Here is a 16,061-nt window from a genome sequence, read left to right on the forward strand (position 1 = left end):
AACAAGAGCTGGTTCAAACGCTGCTTGATTCACACATATAGCAGAGTGACAGGCAACAAGCTCCACATGCCTGCACAAGGTGGAACAGAATGAATTAAGTGGGTCCCCTCCTGTTTCTTCAGTGCTGTTTGTCATTGTGTGTCTGTGAAGATTCTCTGTCATCTAGGTCATTGTTAAAAATTAGTAGGTTGTAACTGCAATGTGCCCAGAGGCTACACTTACAAATGCACTGTAGCTCCGAGCCCAGCATTTATCTTTAATATTGTTCACTTCCCCTTACAAATAAATTTGATAATTTGTTTATTTAATCCAGATGCATGTAGGCCTATATCTGCGTACAATCAGTGTGGACAAATTCAACAGATCAGACAAAATGACCTGGTTCATTGTGCAGGATGGTTGGCCATGTTCTATCAGAGGACCCACATTTCTCTGCCATACTTGTGCTGGATTGGTGTGTTCCAGTCTTTTTAGTGACCTAAAGTTTTTCTTTTATGCAATCTTCCCCTGCTCAGACTGTTTATTCACCCAAAAAGCTATAATGAGCTTAATAAAAGAATACCAACATTACAATCAGCTAATCGTTTAAGCAATAGCTCACCACAGGCTGTGGTATTCGCGTCGGGCTCTGCAACCCCCTCAACTGTGATATAATAAGCGTATATTACGGCCTGAAGTGAGCTATTGCTTTTATAAAAGTATGTCAAAAAGAAAGCAGGCTAACAGACACACCACAATTTGACTATATTTCATCAACAGACATTTCTTTATGAATACAAAAAGTAGTCCCCCCAGGCTACATAGCGCATGACGGTTGCTAAGCAACATACATCAAAGGATAATAAAATACACTTTAATATTATACCCACTAGAAAGGGCGGAATTATGTCTCTCCTTGAGCAACAGTCTTTTGAAACTTAAACTTTGTTGCAATATCGCAGACATCTGGGGAAAGTAGTGGACTGCTGTGTGTGTGTGTGTGTGTGTGTGTGTGTGTGTGTGTGTGTGTGTGTGTGTGTATATGTGTGAGAGAGAGAAGGAAATGTTGAATCACTTAATAAGCAATGACCCCCCCACGAAACTCAGATTATAACTCGAACCCTGTTTGTTTGTCACGGAGTTATACAGATCCGTGAAAAGGAATTTGACGTCATATCCGTTGTTTGCGCTCATTATATCACCACTATGAACCAATCAGATTGCTTGATTTGAGCTACCCGTTTTATAATGTTTCATTAAATTCTAAACTATGTTATATTTCTATACTAATACAAATACCAAGTATCATTACTTTATATACTATTCTGATGTACATGGTATCATAACTCTCTAGTACAACACTTTGCTACATACTAAACCACACCACAATGTCACTTACCTTGAGACAGAACTGCACTATTCATCTACACAGATTAAACACTTGGCATGGGTACTGCAAGTATACTGCTTGCCTTGTATAGTTTCTATTTTTACATATATTCCAATTTTCATTTTATATACTAATTTGTTTCTCACTATTTTCTATGTATCTGTACTTTTTCTATCCTTATGCTGCTTGATCTTTTTGTATGTTATATAATTATATGTTATATAATTATAATGTGGAATGTTATATAATGTGTTATGCAGCATTAAGATTTACCTTCATTAAAAAAGTACCGTATGTAAGTACATAATTTTGGCAATACAGTGAACCAGATATAGAGAAAAGGACAGAGATGGACAGAGCTGACTTTAACAGAGAGGCAGAACAAAGAGAGTGAAGCAGACTGATGAAGATGTAGTGACAGAAAATTAAATGGACTCAAGCAGGTTTCATCTCCTGTCACATGTTCAGCTGCTGCCCCCTGCTGGTGCTGCTGGAACTTACACAATCTGTCTAAAACTAATCATCTGATGAAATTTCCTCATATACAGCTGTTTTAGCAGAAAATTAAAACCCTAATACCTCAACAAAGTGGTTCCATCTGCCACAAAGCTGATGACTGATAAATGCTTTATTTAATTTTTCAATAACTCGCTGGTTCCAGCCTCTCAAATGTGAGGATTTCCTGTTTTTGTCTTGTCTTACAAGACAGTAAAATGATAATCTTTGGCATTAGAATCATTCAGACATAACAAGCAGTTATAGACAGTGTTCTTTGACTGTGCAAAATCCTGTCAGGCATTTTTTACTTTTTTCTGATATTTCGCAGATCTAACAATTAATCAATGAAAGAAAACAACTGTTAGTTGCGGCCCTAACTTTTGCTCTGATGTACAATAATAAACACATGCTGCGCGTGTGAAATAAAAATTTGGATAGGCAGACAATGATAATGTCATTAAATCAGTCTTTCAGAAAACAATTAACGCTCAGCAGAACAAACAATTTAATACACAACAACATGAAGACACACAAGTTCAAGTACTGGAGGAGATTAAAAAGGAATTCAGAGTCTGCAGAACTCTATTAACATTTTTCTAAATTTTCTCATGAAGTTAGCATTTGAAATTATACTTAATAATTAATTTATCCAAAGAACAACGAAGACAGCAGTGATTAAAGGCAGATAGCTTCGTAAGGGAACTTTACACATTACATTACATACACATTGTCATTGGTCAAATTTATTCACAAGAATGGTTACTTAAATTAATGGAAAAATCCCAGTTCAGTTATTCTCATTATTTATTTATTTATACTGACCTCATGCACAATGCCATGTCCTGTGAAATGAGATCAAAGTTTCTGATCTAAATGATCTGGTGAAGAGAATCAACAAAATCATTAACATGTCCGGGGTGGAATCATGAACAGAGGATGTGGTGCCTCTGAGGTTCAGCTGTTCAGCTACTGACAGGGCTGAATCAACTTACCAAAACAAAAACTCACTTGGCATTAGACTGACTTGGCCACATTTACCCATCAATTATCATCAGTTAAACTCAACACATCAATCTCAGTCCTATCCAGAACTGTCATAGGTGTTGATTTGGAAGATTTGTTGGCCAAATAATCACTAAATGTTTTTGTTCTTCTAAAAATGAATCCAAGTGTTTCAAATTCTTATTAGGAAAAATGAAAATTTTTTCGACCAATTGTTCTGCAAAACAGGGAGGTTTCCGAGATGCAGTTAACGTGCAGCCAGCGTTGAAACAATTAGTTAATTAGATGACAGAAATTTGTCTAAAACATTTGGATATTCATTTAAGTAATTTATCATGTAAATGTGAGGATTTATTGCTTTTATATGGCAAATTTAAATTAATTAAATATTGTTGTTGGTCAGCACGATTGGATTACTAACTGGGCAAAGCAGACAACTGCTGTGGAGCACCAAATTTAATTTCTCTGGAGGAGTATGCACCACCAAGTCAAAAAGATGTTGGCCCTAAGGTGGGTCCTGCATCATTATCGGTCTTTGACAGGGCCTTGTTTCATTATTAACATGCTGCATAATCCTAATTAAATTAGTCTATTTCAAAAGGGCCCACAGGGTTCAAACTGTGCTCCAGTGTTTCATTCTGATTCAGTAAAGATGTGTCAAATTAGACAATAAACCTGATGACTCATATCATGTTTGACAATTTAGAGGGGGAAATCAAGTTACAATTATGGACAAGAAATGACAAATACTGCTGAGTGCTAGCAGCTGAATGCCGTACAGCTGGAGTTATGACCAATGTTAATGTGTTATCTTAAGATCACAGAATTAAAAACATCTTGAAGCAATCAGTAGTGTAGTCAACAGCAGTGACTGATGGTGTTACAGTGCTTGTTAACATATTCACACTGGAGGTACCATGTTTAACCAGTTCCTCTGAGCAGCAGGTAGACAGCAGAGACGGTGATAGCGGTGGCGGTGTAGGTAAACACAGCGTTATAAACAGTGTTGGTCCTGATTTGTTCTCCCAGCGTCCTCTGAGTCTCCTCCAGACGCCTCACTGCCACCTCAGACCCCCACTGATCCCCTTTCTCTGGTCTCTCTGGTATTGCTACCTGCAGCTGAGCAGACTGTGTTTCAGCCTGTGGTCTGCTCTCCAGCAGCCTCCTCATCACTGACAATTCGTCCTCAACTCTACCGAGTCCCTGATCCAGTTGTTCCAGTTGTGGCGGGAGGGACTGCAGGAGGGATTCGGCCCTTTGGCTGCCAATGTGGAGGTCTTTTAAGGCTGAAAGAGGCACCGTGGGTGAGTCTGAGGCTGGACCTCCTTTGTCCTGAAGGACGCCGACCCTCTGTGTGAAAACCTCATTCAGAGCGACCCTGAGGTTGTCGATGAGCGATCGGAGCTCGTCCTGCTGGGAGCGGTGGTTTCCAGCCTGGACTCTGAGGGCTTCCTGCAGGCTCTCTGGACCTTTCTGGGCCTCCAGCAGCAGAGTCTTCAGCTCCTACAGTCGAGAGAGGTGAAGATGTATCAGCTAAAACAAAGATCACTGCACACTGGTGTCCTGGTGATGTGCTTATATATACATATAATATACAGCACAAGAAACAATATCATAGGGAAAATGCTAACAAGCTCACAATGATAATGCTAACATGCTGATGTATAGCAGGTATGATGTTCACTATTTTAGTTTAGTGTTAGCATGCTAACATTTGCTAAAAGGCACTAAATAGTAGTACACTAAGTACAGCTGAGGCTGATGGGGATGTCATTAGTTTTTCAGGTGTTTAATCATAAACTGAAGTATTGGACAACTTAAGATTTGGACACGATGATGGCACTACCGACTGACCGACCTTGCCATCCCTAGTGCCATGCTAGCAAAATAATTCATTTTAAATTATTAAAATAATAATAATTCCTGTCAAAATGTCAATAAATCATAACAATCTCTAGTCCCAACCTGCATCAAACAAGAAATGTTTTTTCAGTATTGTAGTTCAGGATGTTACAATTAGTGCTGAAACAAAAAGTAAATGAATCCACGTGCTATCATCATCTCTCACCTGCAGGCGAACGCGGTTGACGTATGTCGATCCCATGACCCCGATCAGAGCTCCGAGCACCGAGCCGATGACGGACCAGTTCTTGGTGCGTTCTGCTCTTGTCCTCTCCTTCTCGTGGCTCTCCCGGACTCCTGCTGAGAACAAAGCGAACTTCTCCCTCTCCGAGCCCTCTGCGTTCTCGTAAGCTGTCCGGAGACGACGCTCCTCCTGCGATCAGGACAGAACGTGAGGGTGGTTCATTATGAGTTAACTACAATCAGCTGATCTGTTATCCCTTAAACAGGTACATTAGCCCAGGCCAACCTCCACACATTCACAATAGACCATGTTTACCTTTTATCTTCAGTGTCTTCAGTTACACCTCCATAATTAAGGCTACAGGAATAAATATTCAGATAGAGTGTTTGTTTTGTCCAGAGCTCTGACTGGACTTCTGTTGATCATCTTTATCTATTATGTTATTTCCATTCATACACAAGTTTTTTGTTTTTTTACAACACTAACCATGTACCTTACTCGTAAACATTTCTGTAATTTTGCAGCATTTAGCATCACTTTCCTGCAGGCTTTTCTCCTTTTAATGCGCTCCTTCTCAATGCCACCTTTTGTCTTTCTCTCTTCTCCAGCGCTGACCAATTACGTGAGATGACAGGCAGAGATCATACCATTAGGTTAAAAGCAGGCACGGAGCTGACAGTTTTCAGTTCTGTGCGACTGTAGCTGACCTGTGCCACTGTGGCTAACTTTAGACATTATTCCACAGGATAAATGTTCTTAAACTTCTTCTGACTTCAAACTATCTGGATCTCCAACACTGTAAAACCTAAAACAACAGTTTCTGTACATGCGTTTCGCTCCACCTGTTTTATGCACATTTCCAATTGCCTAACCTGCAGCAGTTTGTGCTCCAGCGTGGCCAGCTCCAGGTAATGAGCCTCCTCCCTGGAGACTCTGTCCAGTCGGTCCCTGACCTCCTTCAGCCTGACCTGCAGGGCCTCCAGGCTAGCATGAGCCTCGCGCACCATCCCTCTGGCCACCATGAACGCTGACTCAGCCTGGAAGAAACACACATGTCTGAGGCTCAGGATCTTTCTCAGTACCATTTGTCATCATTTGGCTTATGAAATTATTTAATGATAAATTACAGATGATATTAATATGTTTACTGTTAATTTAATTATTTACAAAGACAAACTGGCTCTTTCTGAACAACTGCTTTGCTTTTACCGTAAAAAAACAAACAACCTGGCGTCTTTTTTTATCCAAAACATGGAAGGTGCTTCTTACTGTCTGCTGACCTCAGTGACCTTGGCTTGGGCCACTCGGACCTCGTTGAGTCCGACAAACTCCTCGTATTTTTCCCACCAGTAGTTGACTGAGGCGGAGGCTGTCTGAGCCGCCCTCTGACCCCACTGCTGCCCCAACTCACCTGCATGCTGGAAAAGGGAGAGGAAGAAAAAAAGAGGGTAGTGTTTTTATCTGGTTTTGTGTTCTCACGTACTATCAGAAGAAGGATTTACTGTACCTTTAAGGCAGCCAGGGCACGCTCCTTAACCAACACGGCTCCACCCTTCCCATCAGGAGGGGAGGGGTTAGTGGGTGGCTGGAGAACACTGTAGGTCCGAACCAGAGTGATTCTGCCAGGCAGGGAGAGGCGAGACAGACAGCACGAGCCATGAGCCCGGAGACAGATTTGAGCTCCTCTGTACCTGACATAGTAAAGATACTATTAGTCATCAGCTTCAGTGCTGTGTGTTTATGTAGCTTAGATGCTCAGGTCTCCCTCTACATTGTGCAGATGTACCTCATTGAGAAGAGCAGCAGTCCGAGGTGCAGCTTGAAAACTGTCAGAGCTTCACTCCAACTGCAGCTACAGAACAAACACTAGAACAAGCACCTGTGAGAACAGCAAAATATTTTATTAAGTGATTAACAAACAATTAGTTGTGCACGTAGCAGACGTTTAAGGCATCTCATTTAGAGAGTCGGCTAGGAGTGCTGTTGTGTCAAAGGACTGACTATTTAACTGGGTCAAGCTTTTCCTGAAATATTTCTCAATATCTCAGCAATCCAACTGGTTTAAATTTGAAGGTTCGTAAGTTCCAACTTCTTCTACATTGATAATACTGTAAATGTAGACATTTAGGCTCTCATGGTGCACAATGACACAGTTTAATCAAGTTCAAATTAAAAATCTTCTAATAAACTAGTAACAAAGTATGATACTGATACGTCCGTGACAAGCAATTATCAACTGAGAATATCCACACAAGACAATTACAGGTTGAGCTCTGACTTACACTACCAAAGAAAATAATGACATTAGTGATACAAATGTGAGAGCTTGCATATATATGTATCGTGCAAGTCACAATAAGCAGTAATGTTTGTAATTTAATTCATGGTAATGGTTGTTAACAAAGCTCTTCCTGAAAACATTTTGCAGAGAGATGATTTACTTTTAATGTTTAATATGATAGTAAAGTGTGTCAAATGTAAAATTATATCTAGAATAATTTGAAAATGTCAATCCACAGATGCCATTATGAAGGCAATTAACAAAGAAAAACATTAACCTCACTCTGTTGTTAATTTGACATTTTTATTAAACTTACAATTTAAATAAATTTCAGACTTAGAAATTCCACAATTTGCCTGCTTCTTAAACTCATCCGCTAGTAAATTTACAACCTGAGGAAGGAACACGACTATATCAATATCAACCACTCTGTAACTTCCATAAGTTCCAGCAGGATAAATGATTTCCCAATACACACAAACTGACCTCATTATAAGCAAATTAACATACAACAATTGTTATTCTGATAGATACACAGTTTACAAGGCCTAAGGTCATTAGTATAACTTAGATAACACTTTTTTAACAAGGTTACCTGATCGTTCTTGTCATTTCCCTGCTGCATTCCCAATTAGCTAGCTTTTAGCTCCACGTTGCTAACTGTTACCCAATAAACTGACTTTTTAGAAGTGTCAAAAATCGGTGACATCATGCGATAGTTTCACAAGTATATATAACAAGACATGAAAATAAATATACCTATTTTCTTCAATGTTGTCAAAGCGTACATGTCACAAGGATGCAGTTTTTTAGCTAACCAGTTAGCATCTTGATGTATGAAACAGCTAACAGCCGGGTGAGTTTTCGATCAGGCACATGACGGAACTCTATTTCCGGTTCAGAGTTCGCTCATCGGGGTCCTTCAGAGCGGATTAGAAAGAGAACTCTTCGCAACAAAAATACATTTATTTATTTCCGTCAGTCTACTGTGACGACTTTTAAAAACATGTCTGGCAGAGAAGGTGAGACGTCTTTTCATCTCATGGTCGTCTGAAATGTCTGGTCATCAAGAGAGATAATGTTTGACAACGTAACAAAACTCAGCGTAGCGTGTTGGTCTCACTGCGTGGGTTTGCTAAGCTAACGGCTGCTAAAGAGAGCGCGAGCCCGATAACGTCATCTTCTTTCACCGAACTACATTAAAAATATCCCACATTAATGTTTTTTGTTGTCAGGAAATATAAACATAAGAAAGACTATGTATCTACACTATGTAGTGATCATGTAGGACATTCGGCGGTTCATTCGGCTAATAAAAATTTTTCCAAGCAGCGAGTAATTTAATCTGTTAGTCTGAATAACACTGCATTATATTATATTCGGTTTCCGATTGTGTTATCAGCAGGCAAACTACTGTTAATTATAAAATGTGAAACTGTCGCGGCACCGTAGGTTTTCTGGATAAATCATAAATTGAAAAGCAGCCCTAACGTTAATATATAAAGATTTATCAAAGGAGTACTGCGTGGCTTCTGGCCATATGAGAGCAAACCTGTCTGTTCGCATAACGATATCAGTATTTCCATTTGAGTTCTTTTAGCAGCTTGTGAACTAATCTTTTTTTAAATTTGTTGTCCTCAGGAGGAAAAAAGAAGCCACTGAAGGCGCCCAAGAAACAGTCCAAGGACATGGATGACGTAAGTAACGTTATGTCCCTCTGGCCTCTCTGGACAGATTATTTTCTGTACGATTATTTTCATTTTCAGTTAATTAAACTTTTTTTTTTTTTTATAAAACATGTAACTTTACTTTACATTTACGCAATTTTTTGTATTATTTGCACACTATGTATAGTTTGTGAATATCATTCAACACTATACTGCTCTTTTCACTTCATTATGTGTAGTATATTAACTGTATTTAACTGTACATTTCTATTATCTGTATACTTTTCTTTTACTATGTATATTTTGACTGTTATGCACCACAATATTAAGACAAACGTCCTATGTGGAAACCTAAAAAACGTCAGAAAATAGTTGACATTGTCAAATGTCAGCTGAATGAATTCAATAAAAAAAAAAAAAAAGGAGAAATTGCACTGAAGCAACATTTATTTTTGTGTGCTGTTTTGGCTCTGTAAACCCATTATGATCAGTTGTACATTCATTTATAGGACTAAAGTGACTAATTTCAAAAGTATTATAGTTAATAAAGAAAATGTTAGTTGCTGCCAAAACGTAAGACCGTAGCGACATGGAGCATGGACATGGAGTGAGTTCAGTCAAAGGTTCGTAAACCGCTTGTTTGTCTGCAGGATGATTTGGCCTTCAAGCAGAAGCAAAAGGAAGAACAGAAGGCCTTGGAGGCTTTGAAGGCCAAAGCTTCTGGAAAAGGACCTCTAGGTAAGACCCGAAACCTACAGTTAATATGACGTATATGTGAACCTTTTTTAAAGAAAGGTTTTAATTTTAATACAATACTCACATCCACAGTAATAGTTTTGCTGGGTTTAAGCTTATGCTTGATGCAATGGGTTAATTGTAGTGCTGCTGTAGATGCACATGGTGGAGATTTTGATATGTAGTTCAGCATTTGATTTCACCCATAGCAACACAGAGCACTAAATAGGTGTATCATACATGGCCAGGTTTTATAAGATGTTCCTTTGAGCGTTTTCACCTTTTTACAGGTGCATCTCAAAAATATTGAATAAAAGTTAATTTACTTCCATAATTTACTTCAAAAAGTTAAACTTTAAGATATTTTTGATTCATTTACGCAAAGTGAAAATTATCTAGCCTTTTTTCTTTGTTTTAAATCTAGATGATTACAGCTTACAGATCATGAAAATCAAAGCTCTAGTATCTCAGTGTATTAGAATTTTAGAATAAAGAATATGTAATACAGAAATGTCGACCAGAGAAGAGCTCTAATCAGCTAATTAACTCAAAACACTTGCAAAGGTTTCCTGATTACATTGTACTTTTATCCCATTTCCTGCAAATTTGTACCACTTCACTTTCCGGGTTCTGCTCATACTTACAGAACTGGATTTACATATTTGTATATATGTTTTACAGTTTAAGCATATATTGTCATCACAAAGAGTGTGCCATCATGTGGTGGATAAATACAATTTAAGAACTCAATACAAAAATATTAAAAATGTAATCAATATCAATGAATTTGATGTATCAAACCAAATATACATATAGAAATGTTCAAATGTGCAATATATTGGTTATTAGTACGTTTGAATTGTCCCCTATTAATTAGGTTATTACATGATTACTGATAATTTCTTCCCACCGATCTTCTACAGCCTCCATATGCTGCTTGACTTAGCTTTTTATTTTTTCTAACGGAATATCTGACTCCGCTCTCACAGCCACAAAGTCTTTAATGTACTTGCGTCTTGCATCTTCGACGTGGTTGCACTTTTGAGCTGTAGACAGCGCTCTGTCGTCGATACGAAGGCGTGTGTGTGTGTGTGTGCGCCCGCCCTCAGTGAAACAGCAACACAGAGAGGAGAGAAGAGAAGCAGTATGCTCATAAATTAAACCAAAACATAGCAGTGTAGTTTTTCTTTTTGTTTAGATTAAATGCTTTTAAAAAGACACTTATAACAATAGGGAAATGCAATTTTTTATAAATTTCAACCACATTTTTGCAGATACCGCAACATTCTGCATTTAACAGCTGATTCCATTTTTATTATCAAATCCTGTTTACCACATCACGGAAATCATAGGGTCCTACCATTACTGAATAGATATAATAATACACTATTATAATAATCTTTATTTCTAGAGCACACTGCTGATGTGCACTTTCCATTTTTCTGTTCTTTCGTTCACTGGGATAGAAAGCAGCAATCGGCAGAACCGATGATTTTCCAGTGTAATAACTTTAAAAGGTGGATGACAAATCCCACAGTTCTTGTTCAGTGCCAAAATGGAAACAAAATAGAAAGTTTGTCTGACGCTAATACGAGGCTCCAGCAGAGATAGACGCACCAAGTACTCTAATTTGTGTTCTAAATCAGTCCGGTAGGTACCGGTTATATAGGAACCGGTTCCATATTTGCACCGGCTTTCGGTACCCAACCCTAACAAACACGCTGTTACAAGCTCTTTAAAATGTTTCAAAGGATTGATTGGTCGGATTAGAGGTTTTCTTGCACACCCAAATTCCACTTGTTTTTTTTTTTCTTCCTCCAGGCAGCAGTGGCATCAAGAAATCAGGCAAGAAGTAAAGTCTGAATCTGATGACGGTGTTTCTTTGCTCCCTGGCTTCACTCCTGCGGCTGCGATGTCTGTATGCCCGCTGAGTGAGAGTTTTGCTCTGTTAAACGTGGACTCATGAAACTAAAAACCTGCCCTGGTGTTGAACTCCTCCATCAGTGAAAATGTAGAGTAAATGCATTTAATACTTTGAGGATTTCATGGACAGGAACATCTGTTGCCAGTCTGGCCAGCTTCCCATATCATAACTCCTAATAACGTGTAATTAGAGGTTTCACACTGATATTTTTTGTTCGGAAAAGTTCACATACGCACGGACCAAAATCTAAACACTCAGTTTAAAAATGAAGGTCTGCACATGCGATCCTGATCTCCGCCGTATTTTGTGTTGTCTATGTGAAATTTTTAACCATCAGAAACACAAGTCACAATGTTGTTTTTTTCTTCAGATTTTTTGTTGTATTGTAAAGAGGGAGATACTAATAAAGTTTTTGTAATTACTGCTTGTTGTTTGATTATTTGGTTTTTTGGAATCTCAACCATCAAACTGTTTACCAATAGTGCCTTTTATACCCCCTTTATTTACAGTTTGAGGCCTCATTAAATCAGTAATTTGTCAAAGCAAATTTTAACAACCATCTTTTATCTACTCCTCAAATGGCCTCGGAGTAATATTTGTAAGTATTCTTTATTACAGCTGTTATGTGATTGCTGATTTGTAATTCAGTAGAGTTCAGTTATTCTGTGATTAACTTACTTTAGCTGACCATGCTAACCACTATACTAGCTGTCTGCAGCTAATGTGTTGCTAGTACAACATTTTAAGGGTTGAGTTATTGTTTGGTTACTGACACTTGTGTTTTAGCCAATTTGTTAGGTACACCTTGATAGTACCGGGTTAGACCCCCTTTTGCCTTCAGAACTGTCTTAATTCTTCGTTGCATACTTTCAGACTTTGGTTCATATTGACATGATAGCATCACGCAGTTGCTGCAGATTTGTCGGCTGCACATCCATGATACGAATCTCCCGTTCCACCACATCTCAAAGGTGCTCTATTGGATTGAGATCTGGTGACTCTGGAGGCCTTTGGAATATAGTGAATCTATTGTCATGTTCGAGAAACCAGTTTGAGATGATTTGAGCATTGTGACATGGTGCTTTATCCTGCTGGAAGTAGCCATCAGAAGAAGGGTACACTGCGGTCATAAAGGGATGGACATGGTCAGCAACAATACTCAGGCAGGCTGTCGCGTTTAAACAATGTCCAATTGGTCCTAAGGGGCCCAAAGTGGACCAAGAAAATATCCCCCACACCATTACACTACCACCACCAGCCTGAACAGTTGATACAAGGCAGTATGGATCTACACCAAATTCCTATTTCTGTTAACAAGCAAATGAACAGGTGTACCTGATAAAGTGCCCGGTGAGTGTATATGTATATTCACTATATTGCCAAATGTTTTAGGACACCCCTCTGAATCATTGAATTTGGGTGTTCCAATCACTTCCATGGCCACAGGTATATAAAATCAAGCACGTAAGTATGCAGACTGCTTCTGGTTCGCTCTCAGGAGCTCAGTGAATTCAAGCGTGGTACCGTGAAAGGTTGCCACCTGTGCAATAAGTCCATTTGTGAAATTTCCTCACTACTAAATACTCCACAGTCAACTGTTAGTGGTATTATAACAAAGTGGAAGCAATAGGAACAACAGAAACTCAGCCATGAAGTGGTAGGCCACATAAAATTACAGAGCGGGGTCAGAGCGTGCTGAGGCGCACAGTGCACAGAAGTCATCAACTTTCTGCAGAGTCATTAGCTACAGGCCTCTAAACGTTGGGTGGCCTTCAGATTAGCTCAATAACAGTGCAAAGAGAGCTTTATGGAATGGGTTTCCATGGCCGAGCAGCTGCATCCAAGACTTACATCACCAAGTGCAATGCAAAGCGTTGGATGCAGTGGTGTAAAGCACGCCACCACTGGACACTAGAGCAGTGGAGATGTGTTCTCTGGAGTGACAATCCAATGGACAAATCTGGGTTTGGCAATTGCCAGGAGAACGGTACTTGCCTGACTGCATTTTGTCAAGTGTAAAGTTTGGTGGAGGGGGGATTATGGTGTGGGGTTTTTTTTCAGGGGTTGGGCTCGGCCCCTTAGTTCCAGTGAAAGGAACTGTTAATGCTTCAGCATACCAAGACATTTTGGACAATTTCATGCTCCCAACTTTGTGTAAACAGATTGGGGATGGCCCCTTCCTGTTCCAACATGACCAGTGCACAAAGCAAGGTCCAAAAAGACATCGATGAGCGAGTTTGGTGTGGTGAACTTGACTGGCCTGCACAGAGTCCTGACCCCAACCCGATAGAACACCTTTGGGATGAATTAGAGCAGAGACTGCAAGCCAGGCCTTCTCGTCCAACATCTGTGCCTGACCTCAAAAATGCGCTTGTAGAATAATGGTCACAATTCCCATGAGCACACTCCTAAACCTTGTGGACAGCCTTCCCAGAAGAGTTGAAGCTGTTATAGCTGCAAAGGGTGGGCCAACTCCATATTGAACCCTACGGATTAAGAATGGGATGTCATTAACCTTCATATGCATGTAAAGGCAAGTGACCCCGAAAACCTTTGACAATATAGAGTATATATTGCCATGCCCTGCAGGTCATCGTGTAGCAACTTGTCAAACACAAGGTAGCCCAATCTAAAGCATACCCTGGTTTATATATTATTTTACTTGAAATGGCGCAATAATTTACAAAATGAATATCATGTTGTATTGAAGAAGACTTGAAATTAGCAATTGAGGCAATGAGCTCAGCAGGTAATACATCAAGTGAGAAGTAGGCTCATTTTGTCAGATTTCTGAACAATCTGACCTTTTTTTAACCATTAGAGAAAGAATGCAGGTTTAAGGCACTTCTACATTAGCTTCACTTTTCAGACCCAGAGGTTCTCACTTGTTTTTAAAGACAAAATAACCCAACCATCATTTAACAAAAAAGTAAAATTCATTCAACATTTATTAATAACTGACACCCTTTGTTTTTAACTGGAAACAGTCTCACTCAATGACAGTTCTCACTCTGAACTCAGGAGGATGGCAGTGGTTGTTTTATACAGTCTATGGTGGAAACGTATGTCAAAGTTGGAGAGAGGAGTTTGTTGTGCTCATAAAGGAAATCCAAGCAAGACTTTATTTCCTAACGTTACTCCACGCACCTAAACACTCGGCACAGATGTCATGAATGGGGAAATTAGTTATACAGACCAAAACAGATTCTTGTACCAGGCTGCCAACATGTTTATTTCTGCTGTAAAGTTGTTCATTTTAACGTGGAGGTCAATGGAGATTGACTCGCTTCTGGAGTCAGCCTCATGCTGGTTACAATTTTTGGCACGTCCGCATTGGCTTCATTTTTCTGCCCCGGATGTTGCTGCTTGTGTCTTACTGGACTTCAGCTCCACCTCCACAGGATAATGGTCGCTCACTTTCAGAGCCTGTAAAATACACAGTTTTTAAATTTGAGCGATTATATAATCCTTGGTCAATACCAAGTTGTGTTGGACAGAATCAGACTAGGAGCATAATTAGGAACATAATTAGATATTTCCCTCTTCTAAATTCTATATATACTACTGCACCACTAAACACACATACTTCTCCATGTGTGCAGAGTAACATTAACATTTAGTTAGCAAGTAATACCTCTAAAACTGATTTAGGAAGTTTTGCAAGTTATGTAGTTCAGATAGATACTTAGAAAGGATGAACACTAAAATTTGTACATCTGGCAATATTCCATATTTCTCCCCCTTGAAAACAGATCCAAAACCAACATTGAATGTATTCCATTAACATGTTTTATCTGTGTAACCAAAGCCTGATTTCTTATTCCTCTGTGCCATAGAGTTGCATTGTTCCTCCAAACTATGCCGCAAATGGTTAGAACACCTAATGTGTATTAATACGCTGCTGAAAATGGTCCATAACAAATACACTATTTCCTCATGTTTGAGTAACATTTGTTAAAACTACAGTGACCAGTGGTACCAATGGGTTTGGACCTGAGAGCTTCAGAAGGATTAGGGAAGTCAAAGTATTGATAGTTCGGATTCAGGTGGTGTCGGTTTTTGTCTTTTTATGGGATTTGTTTACAATAACAAAAATATATAGATCATCATCAGCCTTATCATGTAATATATAAAATCCAACTTGCAGATTGAAAGTTACTGAACATTTTCATGCTGACGATTTTGATTAAATACATGTACACTGTGTAAAGTATAATGTGTGTACACCAACATTTCCACTCACACATTAGTTGTCATGTCATCTGCTGAGTACTATATCATGCTAGAACCTCCTTGAATTTGATGATTTTATAACCTGTTCTGTAATGCCAGTTCAGACTTTAAGACTGACAAAGGCTTTAAGAACCACACAATAATTAATTAATTGTGAAATGGAAGTGTGACAACAACAACAGACCTGCTTGTCAGTGAGTCCAAATGCCTTCTGGAAGTTGAAGGGTTTGGCAGAGTTTGGTACTACAGCCTGGAGCATGTCATCT

At 39.1% G+C, this 16,061-nt stretch overlaps 2 protein-coding genes and 1 long non-coding RNA gene across 5 annotated transcripts; 1 reads left to right on the top strand and 2 right to left on the bottom strand.

Annotated features, from left to right (window-relative positions):
• Positions 1 to 2,348: 2,348 nt before the first annotated feature.
• On the bottom strand, positions 2,349 to 8,282 carry ccdc51 (coiled-coil domain containing 51). 3 transcript variants are annotated; one of them, XM_046028728.1, is made up of 7 exons: positions 7,996 to 8,282; positions 6,742 to 6,834; positions 6,463 to 6,646; positions 6,236 to 6,373; positions 5,828 to 5,992; positions 4,938 to 5,144; positions 2,349 to 4,372 (listed from the first exon to the last, which is right to left on the bottom strand). In XM_046028728.1, exons 2-7 carry the CDS (start codon positions 6,744 to 6,746, stop codon positions 3,791 to 3,793), a joined length of 1,281 nt encoding a protein of 426 aa, XP_045884684.1. In that variant the 5' UTR covers positions 6,747 to 6,834; positions 7,996 to 8,282; the 3' UTR covers positions 2,349 to 3,790. The 3 variants fall into 3 exon arrangements, with proteins under 3 accessions (XP_045884684.1, XP_045884685.1, XP_045884686.1); XM_046028729.1 differs by lacking the exon at positions 7,996 to 8,282 and adding an exon at positions 7,832 to 7,982; XM_046028730.1 differs by lacking the exon at positions 7,996 to 8,282 and having other exon boundaries at positions 6,742 to 6,846.
• Positions 8,115 to 11,985, top strand: tma7 (translation machinery associated 7 homolog). Its single transcript, XM_046028731.1, has 4 exons — positions 8,115 to 8,258; positions 8,878 to 8,933; positions 9,554 to 9,641; positions 11,460 to 11,985. The coding sequence occupies exons 1-4, from the start codon at positions 8,243 to 8,245 to the stop codon at positions 11,492 to 11,494; spliced, it is 195 nt and encodes a 64-aa protein (XP_045884687.1). The 5' UTR covers positions 8,115 to 8,242; the 3' UTR covers positions 11,495 to 11,985.
• Positions 11,986 to 14,776: 2,791 nt separating this feature from the next.
• Positions 14,777 to 16,061, bottom strand: LOC123956874. The gene is made up of 2 exons (XR_006821661.1): positions 15,980 to 16,061; positions 14,777 to 14,988 (listed from the first exon to the last, which is right to left on the bottom strand). It is a non-coding gene; the product is annotated as an uncharacterized LOC123956874 (long non-coding RNA).

This window comes from Micropterus dolomieu, linkage group LG18, assembly GCF_021292245.1.
Source record: "Micropterus dolomieu isolate WLL.071019.BEF.003 ecotype Adirondacks linkage group LG18, ASM2129224v1, whole genome shotgun sequence".
NCBI classification, from domain to species: Eukaryota; Metazoa; Chordata; class Actinopteri; order Centrarchiformes; family Centrarchidae; genus Micropterus; species Micropterus dolomieu.